The sequence below is a fragment of the Mastacembelus armatus genome, chromosome 15, assembly GCF_900324485.2.
Source record: "Mastacembelus armatus chromosome 15, fMasArm1.2, whole genome shotgun sequence".
Lineage (NCBI taxonomy): Eukaryota > Metazoa > Chordata > Actinopteri > Synbranchiformes > Mastacembelidae > Mastacembelus > Mastacembelus armatus.
In genome coordinates, this window is record NC_046647.1 from 18,202,897 (window position 1) to 18,225,474 (window position 22,578).

At 42.7% G+C, this 22,578-nt stretch overlaps 1 protein-coding gene across 1 annotated transcript in view; it reads right to left on the reverse strand.

Moving 5' to 3' along the window:
• lrpprc (leucine-rich pentatricopeptide repeat containing) overlaps window positions 1–22,578 on the reverse strand; it is a 44,920-nt gene that overhangs the window by 14,243 nt on the left and 8,099 nt on the right. Inside the window, exons 12-25 of the mRNA XM_026309151.1 lie at window positions 21,231–21,349; window positions 20,993–21,083; window positions 20,169–20,238; window positions 18,165–18,192; window positions 17,513–17,570; window positions 16,648–16,754; window positions 15,375–15,452; window positions 15,056–15,127; window positions 14,605–14,718; window positions 14,370–14,500; window positions 13,980–14,065; window positions 9,651–9,858; window positions 4,824–4,948; window positions 3,034–3,140 (exon numbers count right to left, since the gene is read on the reverse strand). Coding sequence (XP_026164936.1) covers window positions 3,034–3,140; window positions 4,824–4,948; window positions 9,651–9,858; window positions 13,980–14,065; window positions 14,370–14,500; window positions 14,605–14,718; window positions 15,056–15,127; window positions 15,375–15,452; window positions 16,648–16,754; window positions 17,513–17,570; window positions 18,165–18,192; window positions 20,169–20,238; window positions 20,993–21,083; window positions 21,231–21,349 — 1,394 coding nt within the window. The remainder of the gene's footprint in view (window positions 1–3,033; window positions 3,141–4,823; window positions 4,949–9,650; window positions 9,859–13,979; window positions 14,066–14,369; window positions 14,501–14,604; window positions 14,719–15,055; window positions 15,128–15,374; window positions 15,453–16,647; window positions 16,755–17,512; window positions 17,571–18,164; window positions 18,193–20,168; window positions 20,239–20,992; window positions 21,084–21,230; window positions 21,350–22,578) is intronic.

The following is a 22,578-nucleotide window of genomic DNA, read 5'->3' on the forward strand; positions in this document are numbered from 1 at the left end:
CTATCTCTCTCTCTCTCTCAGCCTGTCTAATCTTCTTAGAGACTAAGGCCCAGTGCAAGTGGTCCATCTTTATGCCTTTTACTTGGTAAAGTCTTGAGGGCTCAAAGCAGGCTTCGCACATCTACTCGCAACCCATACACACATGTTTGGGATTTTTAATCCGTCAGGACAAATCTCCCTAATGTGGCCCGAAAACAAAATCCTCAGAAATAAGAAGGCACATAAATTACATACGCACGGTTGGATCAAAAGAATACAAAGTAGAAACAAAACAAAACAAAACAAAAAAAAAAAAAGAAAACAGCACAGACACTTTCGCTTTCAAAAAGAGATCATGGAAAAATGACAACCAGTCAACAGTCAGCACAGTCTTCTAACACTAACACACACGCACGCACGCACACACACGCACACACAGAGCACATTACAATCCATCACTTGTGTGGCCTTCAGATGTTAAACACCTTTACAGGTTTCTCTCTCCCATCCTTACATTCATGTACACAAAAAGAAAAAGAGCCAACCTCATCTCACCTCCACTTAACAAACCCTCTCCATCTCAATTCCTAATGTTCTAAATCTACTAATCACCTGGCCACTCAGTCCACACACACACCTCTCCCTAACACAAAAACACATAATGGCTCACCACTCTTTAGCAATACTGCCTAACCTTGACCATCACACACACGTGCTGCAATAATAGGCCTGGCCACCTGACAATCCTCTACCTAACCATGACCATTTAGCACAAAATTGGCCACCTTTCTCTATCATTACATTTAATTAGCTGTGATTAATCAGCTGCCAATTATACCAAACACAGCCTAAAGAGAGAGACCACTCTGGACTGCCACTTGATGGTCTCAGTGAAAAAAGTATTTGTGTATTTGAGTGTGTGTATTTATAGATGACTGATAGATATGACTCTGCTGCAGTTATACCACCTGAGCACTGTATCTATTGTCATGCCATACGAGACAGTTCAGAAGTGGACTTCCTGTAAAGAAACATCGGGGGTTATGAGGCAGCAGGTTTTAAAATTCATCAAATCTTTTTCCTGATTATACTTTAAAAGAGGGCAAAACACTAAACTGACAACTCTGGGGAGCTTAGGTCACTGCCACTCAGCTGATTATGCTTTAAATCTGAATTAAACAATAAAATTATATTGGCAATGGCTGAAAATTGTATGTGTAGTGTCAAAGTTATTTGTAATGACAAACCCCACAGAGAAGTAACTCAGCTCTGTGAAAGGTTTCAGGAAACTTCATCTGTTTCAGTTGAACTGTGAGTCTTTGTGCACTCAGCACTCTCAGGCAGGTGTTTTCAGCAAAAAGGCTTCAATAAACTCACGGTACACTGTCTGCTCAGTGCCAGTCAGCAGACAAACAAAGCCGGCAGTGAAGACAATGGAGCAAATGGCAGGTGAAGATATTCAGGAGTTGGTAGAGACCAAAATTGGAGCTAATAAGTGTTGATATCAGACTTGCTCTAATTTGCCCAAAACACTGCTTTGAATAAATGCTAACATTGCTCCATATCTACTGGATGTGCAAATATCTGATTACCAATACTGTCACATTCTCTTCCATAACTTCAACTAAGTGACAAAATCTAAATGTTATCTTTACAGCTAAATCCACTGCTATAACATCAGTTAAACCTGCCTGAAGATGCTCAGTTCATTTTCATCCTCCAGGTTTAACCTCACACTGTGTGTCTGGGACAAAGCAGCCAAACAGACGGGGTGACATTGCTGAGCTTTTGTCACTCCAACATTCATCTTCCATTGACATCAAGGAGAGCATGTCCATCTATAGCCTATTTTCAAGGCATCACCAATCTCACAAACCACTGGCATGTAGCCGACTCTCTGTTATAAGTAGGATAACAGCCATACAATCTAGCAGAAGAGGAATGAGAGCAACAATAACATGTCAATAGCATTTAAGAGGGTTTGGAAATGCTCAAGAGGGACAAATCCCTCTTTTAGGGCACACCAATTCTAAATGAGAGAGAAGCATCAGAGCAGGGGAGCTGAGGTTTTTTTTTTTTTTTTTTTCTAGTTTTGTTCTCATCCTCAACGGGCAACACAATGGCCTTGTTTCCCTTCCTCTGATGTCAGGCTTATCCCTCTATTCGTTTATTTATCAATCGCTTTGTCCTACAATCCCCGACTGCACATCCATTTTATCCATTTTTTTCCTTTTCTCACACTAATCTACAGGGCTTACAACAGGATATAAGATGACAAAGATATAAATATTCAGGTCAGATAAGCTACAAAGACAACAACAGTATGATAATTTCATCCTGTGTGTCCTTTGTGGCTCATTTCAGTTGTGCTGATATTATCTTGGTTATATTTAACTATCTTTCATCAGGTAGCTTCTCTAAGATGGAAAATCTATTATTCCTTCGAGATCTGATGCAGCAGGTTGCAGTCGAATAAACCACAGATGTTTCAAATGAATAAACAGGATCTATTGACTGTCTCGCCATTTGCACCATGAGGCAGCAGCAAAACATGAAAGCTCTTCTGTCAGATTCTGTTACAGCCGAAAATGAAAAGACAAATGGTTCGTAGATTTTAAACAGATTTTAGTAGAGTACATGGATGGATGTAAAACAGCACTTTTCCTAGTTGTATACCTGCAAAAATAAAATGATTTCAGTTCATTAAATGATCATTCCTTTGTTTGTGTACACTCCTCCAAATCTTCCAAACTGGTTTTGAGATCATTAAAAAAAAAACAACATAACATCTCTCAGTTATGTTCTGACCACACTCCGTGTTACTTCCCACTTTTGGTGCAGTTTTCCATGTTCTGTGCTATGATGACCTAAGCAATCAGAAAGTACTAAGATTTCATTTCTAAAATTCTTAGTTCAAGCTGATGAAAAAACAGCTTTTAACTTCATAGCTGCTTAAGAAGCTCTTTCACTCAAAAATTAGGATAATTATTTTCAAGAAGAAGCGGAATAAGAAAAAACATTGTTACTCCCATAATTTGTTTTGTGTGTGTTCACCTCAATGATCTTACGAGCCTCACGGTAGCGGCCAGTCTGCAGGAATGCAAAGAACAGATTATACAGCATGGTCATCTCCCCTCGCTCCTGACTCACAAAGTCCATGGCTGAAGACAGACAAACAGGGAAACAGAGCAGAGAAACGTTGTGAGTCAACAAACACACCACACACTTTATCTTTTCCTCCTGATTCCAATATTTGGCACAGTGTCTCAGGCAGAAGTCTCGAATGAAAACCTAAGCTCTCCTGGTAAAGTTTCTATAGCACTCTGCTCAGCATTATGTACTATCTCTGTCCAACAGCTTCAGGACAGGTACCACACACACAATAACCTTCACCATGACCCTGCAGTCTCAGCAAATCAGAAGAAGAAAGACTAACACTGGCATCTGATGCCACTAGAAACAAGGTGTCACTAAATTTTGGGAGTATTTCACTTGCAATCGCTCAGTTGGGGCTTTGGTGGAGGATCACACCATGCTCATCTCAGGTTTATGTAGATATGTCTGGTTTTAAAGCATGTCAAGCCATGGGGCAGGAGGCACTCAGCATGTATTCACAATGCTGTCAGGTCAAGGTTTATGACACAAGACATCCCTCTCTCCTGATTTATTTAAGGGAGTGGGAGACAATATTTTGCCATTTCATGATCCACTTGTTAGCAGTGGTTTACATAGTGATGTTAAAGACATTGTGTTTTTTTGAGGGTGAAGCGACTGACTTTGAGGGTCTGTCACCTTTCATAGGGAATCGGAGATGAGTGTGGGAGGAAAGTATGAACTTGGGAGTGGGTGAAAGGGGAGGGAAAGAGATGGAGAGGTGCTCCACTGCGCAGTTTTAACCTTCGTTGACTCACTGGCACTCCAGATCCACTTGCCCCCACGGCAGAATGAACTTCGTCAAAGCTGTCGACACTGAGGGAGACTGTTCAAAATGTGATCGGCTGATGTGCTTCACTGCGACCCTGGTCTGAACCCCTCTGACTCTTTGGTCCTCTTACACGCTCGTGGAATTGCTTGCACTTGTTTCGTGCACATTCAACGCAAACACTGTATGAGCACTTTGGACTAACTTTCCCTCACACATACACAAAGGAATAATAGAAAGTTAGACTCAAACAAGAGAAAGAAAGTTTAATTGAGCTGAGCTGCAGTGGAAACACCCAAGCAGAACAGAATGACTGGTCACAGTCGCAATGTACTGCAACTCTGAACTTTAATGAAAGCACAGAAATACGTCCATTTGGATATTATGAGCCTTTAACGGGGTGAGATGTTTAAGCATTTTGGAAAGTCACAGGCCTGAACATCCCCAGACCAAACACAACCAAGAACATTTCACATGTCATTCCTAATCTCCATTAGTCACCTCTGCCACCTCTACACTTAACTTTCTAACAAAGCACAGAAAAACCCTAAAAGTACTTGAACTAAGGAAACTAGGTAATGTGGGGATTCTGAAGCATCTTGACCTTAACATTTATGAAACCTGGTTAAAGCAGCCGATGAATAAACAGCTGCAACTAACATACAAATATGTTTATGATCAACCAATTAAGATTTTGTATTAAAAACATTTCAAACATTTCATTTGCACAAAGCTATAAATCTAAAGGAATCTAAAAGAAAAATCTTTAGTTCTTTAGACTTGAGAAGTTTTTTTTATTTTGGTTTGTGTAGTAAAAGTTAAAATTAAGACTCCAAATAAATGATACGTTACTTAGTAAATGCACTATGGTGATGAATCAAAGATGACCGAAGGAAAAGGTGCACAGGCCGGAAGGACAAACCTTTCTGCAGCTGTTCAGTGTCTCCTTTCTCCACCAGCCCAACAATGATGTCATGCAGGCGAGGCAGGTGCTTGTAGCGCTTCTGACACTCTATTGCTGCCTCAAGAGCTCCGGACAAGTCCTTACTGCAGACATGTGGGCACACACATAAAAACACGCAGACAGAGGGAGAGAGAGCAAGTTAGGTGTCAGACCTGTCCAATCAGTCATGTACAGGAGGGTGTCGGTGGAGAATAGAGGCTGTATCGTGGGGGTGTTAACCCTGTGACCTTCTATTCAAGTACTATGACCCACCGCAACAATACAGGCCTTTGAATTCATGACAGCACAACTGTGGGTGATGAAGCCTTTTGGCCCCAATACATCACTCTCACACAATCAGGCACACTCTCACACACCTGTCTGTGAGGGGCTAATGTCTCTCTGGACAGGCTTTTAGAGAGGAAGCAATGCAACAGACAAAAGGACTCGACTGATCTTTACCCTCTCTGCTCAGCTCTTCTCGCACCTTCCAACTTCTCTCGCTCTCTCTCCTCTTTTGTCCTCTTCAACCCCCTTTAACCTCACTTCATTTGCCTTTTCTCCTGAGCTCATCTCTACTCCTACCGCTCTTCCTTCCTTCTCGTTTTCTCCATCTTCTTTTGATTCCATGCTGTCAGCTCTCACTCCCCACTGAACACCCCCCCCCCAGCAGAACAATTTAGCAGAAATATAGCAACAACATTAGAGCCCCCCACCCCACCCCCCGTCACCAGCTTGCTCCCGTCGTCTCATCTCATGCTTCTCTTGCTCAATCTTTCCTCCTAAGCTCCGCTCCCCACTCCATCCCTCCTGATCGGACGAACAAACAAAAGAGCATGTAGAGGGAGGATGAGTGTGCCTGATGGAGTGATAACGAGAGAAGTGCAGAGACAGTGATGGGGAAAGGAAGCAACAGAACCACAAGCCAAGAGAAGGGGGGGAGGTTGAGAGACCACTTCAATCCCCTCTATTGTGACAGCGCTGCCATCAATTTGTTGATTGGGTAATTACCATGTCAATCACACAGAGGTCAAAGCAGATAGGGCACCCATGGGGGAGGCAAGGGGGCAGAGTGAGTGAGTAAGAGACTGACAGAGCATGAGAGAGAGACTGAGAGGGAATAGGTATAATTTCTCTAGTGTTTTCTCCTCTAATCAATGAGACAAGCGGATAAGCGAAATATGCCCATAAAGGCCAACAACCTGGGGGGTGGGAGAAAAAACAGGAAATGCTATGACCTTGAGTTCAGTTTCTGTGAGGCAGGAGCAGACGAGAGCAATGGAGGGAGGAGGAATGGAGTGATTAGGGTTGCAAGGTAAAGAGGTCCACTAATTGAAATGAAGAGGGACAACATTATTCGGCAGCGCCAGTCAAGAGGCTGTTCAACCACACAACAGTGTGACTGAACAACACAGAAGAGACACTAAGAGATTTTTGAAAATGAGAGGAGGAGTGTGGAGATCGATCCAGATTAAGGAGGGGAACATGGGTACGCAATTTCCCCTAAAAACGAGACAAGGATGAGAAGAAAAGCGCAGAACACTGTAATAAACAAAATGTGGTTTCTGGTGAGGGCGGCGTTTTACACTGGAGCCATTTCTACAAACTGTAGTCATGTTGGTGGACATTTGTTTCATCCCTTCTATGTGTCTACCTCATTCATTCCTCCATCAAGCTCCTGCACACCTACTTATAATCCCTCCTTAAAAAAAAAAAAAGACACCTTAGAAAAAAGAAAAAAAACATCCCATCACAAAAGGGCCTGGCGTTGAAATTACATCCCCTCTGTGCCTTCCTCCCCTCTCCCCCTCTTTCTGCCCACCGATCCACCCGAAAAAAAAAAAGAGCTAAGGATGTCGAAAGATGGATAATTTCCCCTAGGTACAATTTAACTGTCACTTTGCGTTGCCATTTACTGTGGCGCACAGCCCTGTTAATGTCCCCAACTTTGCATGTCAGGCACTTTCCAGCCAATTAAGCCCTGAAAAAATAACGAGCGCTTTGCTCGGTGGAAACCTGAAGGATTAGACAAGGGAGCTCATTTTGCCTCATCTCACTCCCCCTTATTTTCTCCCTCTATGTCCCCTCTTTTGTTCGGAGAAGATCGGCAGGCCTGTTATCAAGCCACTGTCCTCGTGTGGGAGAGGACAAAGTGTCTATGTCTCCAAATGCAAATGAGACCGTGATCATGACACCACTAGCCTGCTGTTCCGTGTGCTGAAGAACGGCACTTACTAGTGTTCACACCAAAACCCACACAGGTGAATGCTCAGATGATGCGGGCACCTAAAACTACCCAGCCAGCAGACGCTCAGTCCCTGCTTATCTCTTTCTACCAGCTCCAGTGGAAAATACACAGCTAAATATTTTCTTTGCATGTTTTTTTTTTTTTTTTTGTTTGTTTTTTTTTTTGGTGAGCAGCTGATGATGCTCCTGCTACAGGAAACAACACTGGAAATAAAATCTAACAATCTTTTCATTTATTTCGAATTTTCACCTTCCATTTAGGATTTCCAGTTTTTCTTTCAGTCCTCACTTAAACTCAGTGGTGGGAGTGAATGAGGTATTTTTCCTCTCAGCCACTCATCTCTTGTCAGCTTCTACCCTCCTCCTCCTCTTCTTCTATTGCCACTGTTGCTGTCTTCTCATACATGCCCTGCCAGCTCTTCAGTTTGTCGGACTCATTATCATTTCCTGTCGCTAATCACTTCCCTATGAATGTGGCAATGTGAGCTAGCATAGTAGCTGGTTAGCACACACAATGCTGAGCGGACGGGCGTGAAGGCTAACGGGGCGGCGCATCTGATGGGCTGTCAAGGGCTAATCTGCTCGAGAAGTGTTCATTAAGTCATTAGGGCTGACGCAGCGATGAGACGGCTGCAGGCGGGAGTGATGCCTGCTTTGTCCTCTTTTATCACTTCCCTTCATCCCTCCTCCTCCTCACGACTGCCTGTTTGTCCGCTGACTGACGGAATGAAGAGGTGGAGATGAACACAAGATAAAAGATTAAAAGAGAAGAGAGTAAGGAGATAAATTCAACTGGAGCACCAAAGTCAAGCGTTGTGGTACTCAAGCCTGCCTTGAGGCTGAGCCACTGCTGGAACTAGATGGTAAAAAACTGTTTCACAATTTTTAGGCGTCTTCTCAAGAGACAAATGTTTAAAATCACTTATTTCTTATCTTAACAATAAGGCTTTCCTGATGAAGCCAAGAGCACAGGCCCAGTGGAAAAAGCATTGGTTGATTTAAAGCTGATAATGATGATACTGTCATGATTAGTGATTAGTTATTCTGGGAAGGTGTAGACAGTGTTCGAATTTCTCTCAGAAACCTTCATTTAAGTACCTGTTGATATTCTTTATTATTATTTAGATTCAAGGCAATCCAGAGTCTGAAACTGACGTTTTAAAATAAAGATGAGACACACTCATTATCTCACTGCAGCACATACGTAAATATGTTGGTAAAGAGAAGAACAATTTAGCTGTTTAATGTTTAAAAAAAAAAACACTCCAGACAACCATCTGACGACTGCCCAGGTAAAGTCAACAGCTTCATCTGCACATCTGCACACAGCTGACTCTGTCCAAGTCTTGATGCCAAATGTACCAATAACACAAGACAGATGATGGGAGAACAGCAGCAGCTTGTTCACTCCTGCTCATAAGTGTGTTCACTGCAGTATCATTTGGAGGAAGTACAACTGGCACTTGAGTTGCGAACAGGGCTGCAGTACATCAGTGTGTGTGTATGTGCGTGTGTGTGTTTGTGTTTTGGCTGCTGTTGATGACCCAGGAGTAAATTAGCCTGCTAATCTCACAAAGGCAGTGATTAACGAGTGAACCTGGAAACTCTGTTTGTGCCAGAGACCAGACTTACAGCAAAACAAACAGCGGCAGGGGAGCATCGGTGTGTTTATGTCTGAGCATATGCGTCTGTGTGTGTGTGTTTGTGCATGAGATTCATTTGTAAAGGTCTACCTCTGCTGCAGCATGTACACTAGAGGTAAACTGTGTGTATGAAAGCATGTGCACAGTGTGTGTGTAGTGGCGGGCCCCTAACGGCGCACTGCGTGTCTGCAGCAATTAGTGCTCTGTACATAATTAACATGCTAATGAGTTGATCTACTTAAAAGCTGCTCTGACAAACAGAACACACACGCACATATGGTGAATATCACACACACACACACACACGCGCACACACACACGCACACACAGAATAGAGTTGAACAGTGGGGCAATACCACTGACCTCACAGCCAGTTTTTGGTAACATTCATTTGCATATTTGCATTGTGGGAAGAAGCATCAATGGCCATCTCACCACACACAGAGACACACACACACAGAGACACACACACACAGAGACACACACACACAGAGACACACACACACAGAGACACACACACAGAAGATCAGGGGTGAGGGCTCATGGGAGAGGTTGCAGCTGGCGAATCCTCAAACAAACAAAACCTGGCTCTTCTGTGCATGCACACACACACATGCACACACACACAGAAGCAATTTCCACATCCTCTCTCTGTCTGATTCACTGACCCAGAATGTAACCCCAGCTATGATCATAGGGAGGGATGAGTCACTCATTGAGACACACATACACACAAACCTGGCAACTTGATTTGGCAGATGACAAATCTGACGAAAAAAAAAAACTGTAAATTTGTTGACTAGTTCATGGAGAACTTCAACAACAGAAATAAAAAAAATACAGTAACAAAAACAAAACAAACAAAAATACTGTTTTAACATTAAGTGTGTGTTTGTATACTTTTGTATACTTTTACCTCTCCAGGTGGACGGTAACCAGGGGTGAACACAGATTGGCAGAGGGCTTGGCCAGACCAAGAGTAAAGATGGTGTCCTGCAACTTCTGGATTGTAGTAGCGCTGCCTTCGGCCACTAAAGAGTTGAGTGTGTGGAAGAGCATGGTGACATGTGAGTCACTGATCACCACCTCTTTCTCTTTCATTTCCTTCAGAATGTCCACTGCCTCTGTGATGGTGGAAAAGAGATCAAAACCAAAATTGTTATCAGGAGAAACAGTCACATCAACACTTCCATCCTGTAGCTGTCAACATGTGTGGTGCTTTAGTGAGGTGAGGACACGGGACTCTCAATTAAAATATGAAGTGATGGGGAGAGTGATTTCAAGGTAAAGACAAAACCACAAATGAAAAGAACAAAAGACGAGGAGAAAGAGAGATAATGCAGAGAGATGAGGACAGAGAAAGCAAGAGATGGGCAGAGCTTGGCTGGGAGTAGAGTAGGGTGTGTGAATATGATAAAAGGCCCCTTTAGCTAATTCCATGTAGGGAAAACAAACCCATATTAAAACAGCATTTTCACCCAGCAGGGATGCAAATCCAACCCCATATAATGCCAACTCTGCGCTAATTGCTACTTGCGGTTTTCTAAACGAGACTACAATTACCGGACCCCTACAATGGAGGACGGCTTTTTGCAATGGCCATGTGGAAAGCACTTGGGGAGCTAAATTATAGGTATGTGGCAACAAGGGCTCGCCGTGGCCCCAGTGAGGCCCTAGTAAGCGGGCTGAGGGGTGGATCAGCTTGGTCAAGTCCAGCCGGTAATGGAGGGCTTTTTACCGGGCCATGAGCCCATCTGGCCAACACCAGGGGCTAAATGGTGAAAAAGGAGTGTCTGTGTATGTGTGTATATGTGGTGTATCAGGGTAAGGTAATTAAGATGCGTTTACTGTCTATTTAGACAGCTGCTAATGGGCTGACAGCGATACAGCCGCTCTCAACCACAGATACTAATCTATACAGCATGGCCGAGAGGATGGGAGGAGATGGAGAGATGCAGAGAGACAGAATATATTTGAATAATGTGTATGCAGCCAGTCATCCAACTGCAGCATAATATTGGCACCTTGCTTAACTGAAATCCTAATGCAAACAAAGTCAAAGTGAACAAACATAGGTCTAATGATGGTAACACCTACGCACCTGGTAATATAACAAACCCTCCAAACAGGAGTGTGACTCTGTCCTGGAAACACACATTCAGACACAAACATAGTCACATTGGTGGACTGAGGGACAGGGCCACTGGTGAGTGCTTTGGCATCCTAATTTCAGTCTGTCTCTCCATCTCTCCACCTCTTTGTGCCAGTTGTTATGGCGATGGGAACCAAAGGCTGTCACAGATTTAATGGGACAGGGGAAAATAGAGGAGGAAGGGTGGAGTAGGGGTGACTGGCAATGGAGGAGACACTGCTAAACAGGAGGGGGAGTTAAAGTGAGGACAATGAGAGGGGGGCTGAAGCTTGTCCTGGTTTTCAGGGTGAGGACTTGACAAGAGCAATGAAGAATGGAAAAGGGCAAACCTTGAAGCTGCTGGCCTCTGTCACTAGTGTGGTACCAGTGCAAATTTATCACCACTACAATATACATTTCTGCCATAAATGCATCTTAAAATGCTGCAGAGTATCAAGACTGGAGATTAGGAAAGCTGTTAGCTCCTGCTCACCTTTACTCTCTAATTTTTGTGATTGTTCAACAGAAACAGGACAAAAGTATTAAAATTAAGATTCAGCTGAACATTATATTAGAATTCCAGGCTAAATAAAAACATCGGCAACTACCTCACAGCCGGTATGAAGCAAAGAGACAATCCTGTGTGTTCATGTTTGCTACCACTGAGACGATAAATGCTCATTGTTGATTCTGAAGATGAAGCTAAAACTACAATCAACAAACGTATCAATACTTGAAAGGTTGCAGACAAAAACAATCTGGTCACAGATGTCGACATGAGCATTAAACAATTGCCCTGTAATGACCTGATCTGTTCTCAGGTCTGTAGCATTCATCAGTTGAGATGCAACTCACTCCCGCTCCCCGACTCTGTCCTCCCCCCCCCCCCCCCCCCTCTCCATACCACTCTCCATCACTCTGTGACAGACCCGCTAATCACTGAGACCAGTGGCTTGGAGTTGATCTGCCCAAATGGAGCTACACTAGCTAACATCTCTCTGTCCACCATCCAAAACCTCCCCTCCTCATTCCCCCCTCCATCTCTCCCTTTCTTCCGTTTAGCCAGTATGCATATCCATCAGCTCAGCCGAGCATCGTGGCCAGCAAAGCAAGCCAGACCACACACATACACACACACTCACATATCGAGAGATGGGGAGGCAGACAGGCCAGGTAAACAAACATCACACAGCCCAGTGATTCATCTAATGTTCCATGACTTGACTGCTAGTGATGTCTCTTTCCCAAAACACACATGCAGCACCAAAGACCAGCCCAGGATCACCTAAAGCCAGAACAAGTTGTGTTTACCAAAGTGGGAGGATGGACAGAGGGGCAAGGGCAGGTCAAAGAGACGCTTGGTGATAGAGCAGAGGTATATTTAAAAAAAAAAAAAAAAAAAATGGACGGGAGGGGGAGAAGCCACCTGAAGCACAAGTTGATATGTATGGCAAGTTCACTTCATCAGAAGATCAACAAATTAAATAATGTGTTCATTCTGGTTTGGCACATACAAAAAGGTGAGCTAATAATATGGTATTTGTATCGGCATGCTTTCCTAAGTTGGAAGAGCTTTATAGCCAAGGCAAGTTCAAAAAAGCAATTTTTTTAGGATTTACATTTTCTCCTTAGAAAAATATTAGATTTTGCACAATTAGTTTACCTGGGACAGGAGCTCTTTGTGACACACTGTTGTTTTATGTACCAGTTCTGTTGTTGCTGAAAAATGAATGTGAATTTGATATAAATGCCAATACCTCCATGCTGGGACTGATTGTGTGCGAATAAAGGTTTAGCGTACAAATACAGTAAGTATACACATTCACATTTGTTTGTTTTAAATTTATGACTAACACTAATCTTGCAGAAAAAAACAACAACAATACAACAACACAAATGTAGAGATGTAAGATTAGATCAACAGATGTGAAGATTAAATGGGCAAAAGTGGAAGGACTGATGGATATGGATGGTTAAAAATAAACCAAGTTAAAAACAAAGTTTCTTGGAGAGGTGGAACTCGAGGCTTTGAACCAAGGGCAAAACAACAACCCCATTAGATAGGGTGAGAAATCAAGGCAGATGCAAGGAGACATGATCTTCAGCTAGGCTTGGTGTGTGAAGGGAGCCAGGCGGACCAGCGTCTGGGTGGGGACAGGCTAACGTCAAGGTTAGCCATGTGTGCTAATGTGGCTGACAAGCGTCCCCCCTCCATACACACACTCTGGCTAATGGCAAACGCGTTAGCGTTGCCTATACACACCCCTACACACCAACCATCGTGCCCAGCAAATGTCTCTTGCTTGAATTCACATGCAAATTTGTGTGTCATTTGTGTGTGTGTGTGTGTATGTGTGTGTGTGAAATGTTCAAGCACTTCGTTGGACATGATCTGCCATTAGCATCAAGGCAGATTTCAATAATTCTGGAAAAATACACACAGTCCTGTAATTTTCCCCCTCTCCCATTTCGCACTGACACGGGTATGTGTGTGCGGGGTTGGGTGCGACATGCTTCGAGACAGAGTGGGTCAGATCGAGAGACAGACACAAAGATGAAGAGAGAGAGATCGAATGGGAGGAGAGGAGAGGCGAGGACAGACAAGGGAAACATTTTTCCTGTCATTGTGTGCAAAAAGCACTGCGGCCAAACTGATGGTAATTGGGTCTTCGATGGGCAGAAGGAAATCCACCGTAGCATTCTGGAAATGGCCGGCTAATGTGGTTTGAGGGAGGGAGAACAGAGATTTTGACAGAGTTGGTGACACACACACACACACACACACACACACACACACACACACACACACACACACACCACTAGGCCTTTTTAAGTTGAAGCCTGATCTACCCTAATTCACCTCATGATTTAAAAAAAAAAAAAAAGCAGTGTGAAACTAAGTACTAGTTGGATTTAGTTAACAATCGAAACAATTGACAAAATAAAGAACAGTCGAAGAATTTTGAATCAAATCATCTTAATTCCCTTCAGCAAAAATGCCATGGTCTTGGAGACATATTTGGCATTAGCTGGACAAAACACACAGCTACAAGAAGCTAAAATGATCAACTCAAAAAAAAATAGACTGATCAATGACGACAATAACGAACTTACCCTCCACTCTGCCATGTTTTGAAAGTGCCTTGATGAGTGTGATGTATTTACTGGCATCCAGCGCTACTGATGAGTCCTTACGACTCCTAAAGACAGAGGACAAGAGACTAAATTAGTGTTTTCCACATACAGTAAGGGAACATATCTATTGTATGTTCTTCATTTGAAGTTTAGTCTGATGTTGGAACCAGGTTTTAAAGTTAAGAGAAACAAACACAGGAGAAAGAAGGAAGAGTTTCTTGTGTTTTAGCCAGTCAACACAGCAGAGGGACCCTGCATTAATGTCTCCCTTAATACCACTCAAGTTAAACTTTAATGGGCTCCTACTGGTTGCAGCGGTGCCCCGTTGGTGTAGAGTATTTATGTGTGTGTGTATCCTGATCCACTCACATTTCCCTCTTCAGGTTGAGCGCCTCCTCCACATTGTCTAGGCGACAGCACAGGCTGATGAGGGTGGCGTAGCCGCCGGCTGTCATCTCCTCCTCATACTGCTGCTTTAGCTCAAGGGCATGCTGCAGGTTCTGATCAGACAACAAAACTCTCAGGACCAGAACACACAGACATAGCAACTAACATCAAGAAAAACAAGTTTTTTGTGAGAGCAAGTTATCTAAACAGATCCCACCTCCTCAGCACAGAGACTTTGGATGGTGTGTTTGAGAACAGAATCCAGTGGTTTGTTCTCTGCCTTCAGTTCAGCTAGTTTGTTCTCCAGGGCAAGAACCTTAACCTCAGATCCCTGACGGAAACAGAGAGGTGTTAAACACATGTGCATCACCAAACACAAGCTACCTCGTGCACACATAGGCCTGCACTAATGGACACAAAATACATGACATGCATGCACACTCCACAGAACAGCTGTTTTAAATTTAAATTACCCACAAATGAAAAATATATCCCTGCACAATGACATGCATTATGACATTATGAGCCAACTCATGATGATCTATTCATTCTTTTCTTAAGCAAATTAAACTCAAATTTGTAGTTTAAGCAAAACTGAGTTGCAAAAGAAAAAAACTTTCTAGTTAAGAAGTAAACACATGTACAATGTTCGACACTGTCCTACTTACTGTGACATGTGAAACAGATGACACTGAACCATTGTATGCTTGGTCTTTGGATTCCACCAACGCAATCACATCCTACGAATACACACAGAAACACACAGTTGCACCTGTATCAGTTCATCATTAGGGCAACTCTATGTGTACAGTACAGAAACAGAAGTAATCCAAACACACTCTTTCTCCAGTCATATTGTGCTTTTGGCTGCTGAGCCCTTCAACTCTACTGATGCTTCTAACTCTCCAAAGTTTCATTGTCACAACAAACAACACTGGGAAAATGTAACTGTAACAGTAAAAGAACAGAAGTCGGCAGGGTCTGTACCTTGATGAGCTCTGGGACATGATGAGACTCCAGGAGGTTCCTAATGCCTCTGCAGATGTTTACTGAAATGGTTATATTCTGCAGAGAAGGGACAAGAAGAACATCCAAAGCACTGATCAGATTGTGGCACATATAACACGCTACAGTCAGCATGTTAAAAGGTTAAATGTTAAGACCAATGGTTGAATAGTGGCTGAACATAATGAGCAAAGTGGTATGGCAATCAGGCTTTAAATAATATTAACTGGATTAAAATAGTTAATCTCAGCTAGGCCTTAATTTAGAACCAGTCACAGAGCTTACATTTGACTTTGTGAAGAAATGATTTCTGAAAACAACATTGTATTCAGGTGCTATTGCTATTATCTGTAAGTACTCTTAATAATCAACCCATTGTTTAAGACACTTTCACCAAACACTGGCTCCAACTTCTCATACAGTATGGGATTTTTTTTTTATTACTGTAAATGGAAGTTATTGGTTTAGCAGAGGCCATTTTGGATTTTACAAAATTGTGATTTTTCACTATTACCTGACGTTCAACACATAGGAAAAAAAAAGCCAAATTGATGTATGATGAAAACACAGCAGCTGTAGCTACTATGTTAATCCTTAGATGAATATGCCGTTCTTCAGTAGGTAATGATTTCTCTTAATTACTCTCGTGTCAGTTCTACCAGGATAAACATTTACTGGATGTTGGTGATGACTGAGGACACCAAGTGGAGACCTACTGAGCTCACATCAATCCTTCGAGCATGTCGAACATGTCTTTTGATTTCAGCACTTCTGCCACTTACTATTCTGAGTGACAACATGAGTGATATTGATTTTATATGAGGATGGTTTCTAGAGATTGATTTCTGTTTAAAGTCTATTGTTTGATGTTAAAGGACTATTCTGTGACTCCAAAAAGTATCCACATTGGACGGGGAAAGCGTTTTAGTGAACTCCAAATGGCCAGTTAAGACGTGACCTTTAACCAAAAAGCGTAAAACATTATTTAATCTTCCACAACATGTCTGTGTGCCCCAACTTAAACAGTCCCTCTTTAGAAATGGAGCACAGGGAGGAGGCCATGTGTTTTGTGTTCTGTAGTGTGTCTGCATGTCGTGAATAATCCAAGTCTGATTACACACCACAAATCATCTCAGATCAGAGTCTAAGCTCCTTTAAAGCAGGAAGGTTATGAATGAACTGTATATGCAGTATATGAGCGTATGAATGTGCGGTGTGTGTCTTTTCAGCAGCCTCATCGGGTGAGTGTATCTACCTGTGTCTTCAGCCGATTGAAGTATTTCCGCAGTTTGTCTTCTTGTGCCTGCACCTCACCCTCTGACATGCTGTCGATCAGATTGTACAAGAAGTAGGATGTCACTTCTGGATGAGAGAAAAACACACACATATCATGAGCTGTCGACTCAGAATAAATTCCATTTGCCACCGTGTCAGTCACTGCATCCATTTGTGCATTTATACTATTTTTCTGTAACCTCTGCAGTGTGAGCTTGTGTTTTTTTTTTTCTGCTGACAGAGGCTGTTTCAGAGCTGAAGTGTGGGTGAATGTGTGACGACTGGCAGTGACAGCCTCCCCCTTCTCTCTCTTACTTACTTACACACACACAGACGCACACACACGCACAAGTAGATTTCTAACGGGATGTGACATGGATAACAGTCTCCATCACTCCCACCAGCACACACACCAGTTTCAGTGCCAGGGAGACTAAAACACACACACACAGACACACACACACACACTGAAGCGGCACACGTACATGCTGTCCTGCAATTACACACAAACACACACTCAGACTACTCAGCACTGTGTCAGCAGCCTGGCTCTATTTCCTCCGTCAGAAAGAGAGGATCTTTCACTCAGAGAGACACACACCTGGACATAAACATAGAGGCTTCATGATGAAGAACGGTCTGGTCAGCAGTCTACTGCTACTGAGACCGAACACACACACGCATATACACACACTGGGCATTTTTCTGTCAACAGGAATAGAAAGATGACTAACAGACAGAAACTGCAGTCTGCAAGTTTGAATAGTGATATGTGGTGATACACTCTCAAATGTCCTCCCTTCTCTCACACAACTTGTATACACGGACAGTGTCAGTTTCCTTACCAGCAGGGTTGGAGCTTCCTCTGCAGAAGCGCTCGTCTTTGTATAAGAGCTCAGTAATCTGAAAAACAATTTAAATTTAAACACACGCAGTAGGACAACAATTTGCACTTTAAAAATTGTAGTGAAAATCAGACAGGTTTAAAGGTTTATGCGCCCCGTAGATAACACAGTCCTAAATATTTCTTTTTTTGATGAATTCATGTCTTTCAACTTTCTATTGTTTTTCTTATTTTTACCTATCTTATATTTAAATTACAATATTTTGTGCAGGTTTAATAAAAAAAAAAAACTAATAAAAAAGCACATGTATTTGTCTTTTTTAAGTTTGCAAATCATTTAAAGTTGCCTGTTGAGAAATGAATTAAGTATTTTTAATTCAGCTGAACATCCATCCTGTCTATGCTTTCACTGTGCCATAAGAAGAGTTGGGAAAGAAAAGGCACAGATGACATTTGTTCGACTGAATGTTTACTAAATGTAAACATTCAGTCGAAGTATTTAGCAGACTCATAAACAGCCAAATGAAAAGCTGTTTAACCCTAAAGGTTGGCTGTTTTCATGAAGTGCCCTGGGTCCTTTGAAATCTGAAATCCTGTTTGTCTGTACTGGCACATGATTCTACAAAGACAATGTGGGCACATTCACATCTTACCTTCACCATGGTCTCCACATCGGTAGACCTGCAGGGGGCAGTGGAGGACAAGATATGAGCACCACCAACAACACAGCAGTGTGTCAGGGAATGTGAAATTTGCTCAGACTGTAAGTAAGAGTATGTTTTGCTTTTAGGCCACAGAATATAAAAGAACATTTGTATTTCTGCAAATGCAACTCCCTCTTTGTCACACTTCACATGTTCCTAACGCTTGCTCCAATAGACACTTCCTGAGAAAACCAAACTCCACGTAGCTCTGACTTTTATCTGTAACTTGTCATTTTTCCTCATAAATGATCATTCTGAAGTTGAAGGCTGCCAAGTCACAAACCTGTGAAATGTCTCTCAACACTACTCCCTTTACTGTCAGTAGGTTGTACTGTGGGTGAACTAGGGTTTTCATTTAATCTGTTAACTGATTTCAAGTTGTTCAAGATAAAAGCTACAGCTCGAAAAGGACATGAATATTTTTATAAGGTTAGTTTTTCAAAAAGGTAGTTTTGAAAACCCTATTCCTTCATTATGCATCACATAGTTCTCAAATCTGAAGAAATAAAATAAATGAGCTTATATTATGTATAAATGAATTTTTTCACAGCAAATGGGATTTAATTCAAGTAACTATAATACTGAATGTGTCATGTTGACGTGGCTAGTGAGTTGACAGTGTAGCACAATACAACCCAGCAAGAAAGAGCGACGGATTTCTGTTTGACATTCTTGATCCCACAGTACAAGCAAGAGAAGAGACGGCAGTACAAAAGCCTGGTAGACCACAAAAGACACACAAGCACAAAGTCACGCACACACACAGGCTAAACGATGACAATGTGTGACATTTCTGGCATTGTCAGCTAGTTGGTGGAGAGGTGGAGAGAGGGGGAGATGAGAGATGAGAAGAGAGTAGAAGAGGTCTTTAATGATTAAATTATCCCCTGACCTCGTCTTTGACAGGGGCAGGTCCCGCATTGCAATGACACAGCGCTTGTGAGAGCGCACGCACACACATACACACACACACACACACCCCAAGTGACAGGCCCAATTATGACCCTGTCAGGCAACCAAACAGTCAGAATAGTGTGTAGGTGTGTGTATGAGTTAATGCAGTGACAGCAAAGCAAATGAAGGAGAGCAAGAAAAAAAGGTCTTGTACTCTTCTTACACAATTTTTCATGTTTGTGAACTAAAAGGTATAAAACTATAGCAGCATGAACACAAGGTTGAATACTGTAGGTGGTTTTATAGCCTTTAAAATATTCAAAACTGAGCATTTCTGTACAGGATACATTCCATTCCCTGGAAAAAAACATATTTTATACAATATTTTCAGTCAAATTCTTAACATCCACTCAGGTAATCACACAAAAAGCTACAACAAAAAAATGTGTTGACTGAATGGAAAGTTCAAAGTTGAGCTCAACTGAGCGTATTTTTTCTTTTTAGTGGAAGAAATAACTTTGGTCCCTGCAGACAAGTCAGCACTGTTCTCTCTGACTCACCTCAAGCCTCACTCAGGGGGAGAGTGTGTGTTTGTGTGGGTGTGTGGTGTTAAACTGTAAGTATTCATAAACACCCCTTCAACAAAAGCCCACAGGTCAGACCCTGGTCCTGAGGCTAACTCTGAGTGTGTGAGAGAGACAGAGAGTGAGAACAGTCTGGAGGTCTGGGTATGAAGGGCATTGGTGGGCATCTGTTAATTTACATATCTCCCACGGTGCTTTGGGGATAAGAGCTGAAGGATGATGGTCTCCATATGCATGAGGCACCCGTGTATATATGTATGTCTGTGGGAGTTGGGAGTGTTGTTTCCTGCAGCTGTCCACATACACAGTCACTGTAAATGGTGTGATAAGCTGCACATGTCATATTCAAAGCACATGCTGCGGTGACCTCCATAACGCTACAGGCCTCCCTAAAACGCCCCTGAGCAGTTACATGGAATATCAAATGAAGGAGAACACAGAAAAACACAAGCGGAAAACAGGCTAATTGACTCACTTTTTGAAGCCCAAGATTAGGGTGCTGCGGAAAATACCAAGGTCCAATGAGGGGAAGGATGGATCTGACACTGAAAATGGAAACAGACAGAAAGTGATTACAGGGAAATGGTATACAAGAACCAGCCTTGGATTGATCAGTGTGATTATATTGTGCTGGTGATCTAACAATAGAAATAGAGGCTGTAAAGTCTAACTTGTAAGACAAACTCGCATTTAGCAATTATTTACAGTAGTCCCACCTGACACCAAGTCACTATATTAATTGCTGAGTGTCTCTAATGTCGGTTACTGATCACAAGATCACAAGAACAAGGAGTATAATGGCTTGATCAAACACACATCAGGTGTAGCTTTAACAAAGACAGTAATGTGTGTCAATCATTTCCCAGATATATGGTAGTGATGGGATTATAGCCCAGTTTCCAGAGTCAAAGGTCATATTGCAGAAATATGGGAAAGTAACAGAACGACACATGAAAAAGAACATTAGATGTTTGAGACTAAAACCAGATGAAAGACAGAAAACAGGAAGATCCATTATTTAACAGTCTTCTCTATCTCGTCCCTCTGTCAGTTGAGGCGCCTCTCGTTCTCGCTCTTTACATATTCACACAAACTAATCTCTTAAAAGGCCTTACAGAGGAGTAAGTGGGCAAATGTACGAGTGTGTGTGTGTGTGTGTGTGTGTGTGTGTGTGTGTGCGTGTGTCAGCGCTGGGCCAATTAGCCCACAGGCAAAGCAGCGATTTTTATGATGATGGATGCTCAAGATGCAGTAGAGATTCTTTGAATGTGTTAAGAATGAGTGTGTGTGTTGACTTACACACAGTGTAGAGTTCACCCAGGTTCCTAACAGCCAAGGAACGAACCTCTGACGACAGGAAACCCTCAGAATCCAAAGGTACACCTATATCCTAAACAGAAATTTCCGTTTTTTACGCAGTCTTGTCAGATGCAAATACACACACACACTTTTCATCCCTCATGGAGGCTTACCCTAAACTTAACCATACCTCCTACTTGCCTACAGGCACACAGGTACACACAGATTTATGAATTACCTTGAGGGTCTGCCGTGCTGCCTCCATGCTGGAGAAGACAGGGAGGATGTAGTTGGATAAAGTCTCGACATCAGGGGACACGCCGAGTTGATGCATGCCCTTCACCAGCTCTGTGACACCTACAACACACACATTCAAAAATCTTAATATTTTAACTGGAGAACTGTGTCACCAGCTAAAACAACAAAAGTAAGCATGAGATCAAATCTGCATTTTTGAAAATAATAGATTATCTGACTGAAGAGGGAATGACAGTGTGGACAAACAAACCTTTGTTTAGCTATTTAATCTAGTCAAAAACTGCACTTTCACAGACACACACAGTTGTACTCCATCTGCTCTCAAAGCACTGGCCTGGAGTTGTGGAAGCACAGTTTAAATGTGGGTCTAAGAAATGAGCTGGCACATACTTTGTCTCACCCCTCCAGCGTTACCACCAGGCACCCCAACATGCACACTCAGCATTGACAAAATGCTAATGGCTGCTTCCCTTTAAACCTTGGACTGGTGGATACATGTACATAAACATGCACTCAGCCTCAAGTGGACCCTTGGACCATCACCCTGCTCTCCAGCAGAGCCCCACACTCCTGCCCCAGGGAAGGAGGCCAAAATAGCCGCATGCATATGGAACAGCCACACGCACGCTCATTATGCCCGTGTGTGCGTGTGCACATACGGAGGAGCCACTGCAGCACTTTACATATATCTGGCTGTGTGGCCACAAAGAACATGGGCCTAAATGAATGCATTCACATGTCACCGTGTGTGTGTTCATCATTAAAGTGAGTTGCTATGCGGTTTTAGGGCAGAAATATCAATACATCTATTTCCTATATATGGCCACATCTAGTGTACCAATACACCTTGTTCCAATGCGGACTTCAGCAAACTACCCTAAAGTGCTTCCTGGTGTTGACATATCTTGAAGCGCTGTGTGTATTTACTCTCCACACACATCCACCGCTCTGCATTTCTGCATCCTCCTGGGACGTATGTGTTCACCTGGCAGTCTCTCTCTGTAGCTGAATAAAAGATGAGCCTCAGGCTTTTATATGCCATTAAAACCTGCGGCTGGGGCTGCATTATCCCAGGTAGAGCTACCTGAACCACTCCATCCATCCAGCCAGCCCCCCCCCTCCCACCCCTCTCCATCCATATCACTCATTCATCTGCCCCTCTCACTATCCATCTACCCTGCTTTCAAGAAAAAGTAAACAGGCGATCTTCCTTTCTTCTCAATGGAGGATCCATCCATTCTGCCATCCATTCTTATCCCCAATCGCTCTCATCCAGCTTTTTTATGAAAGAGGGAACACCCTGCTTTCCTCTTGAATAATCCATAATC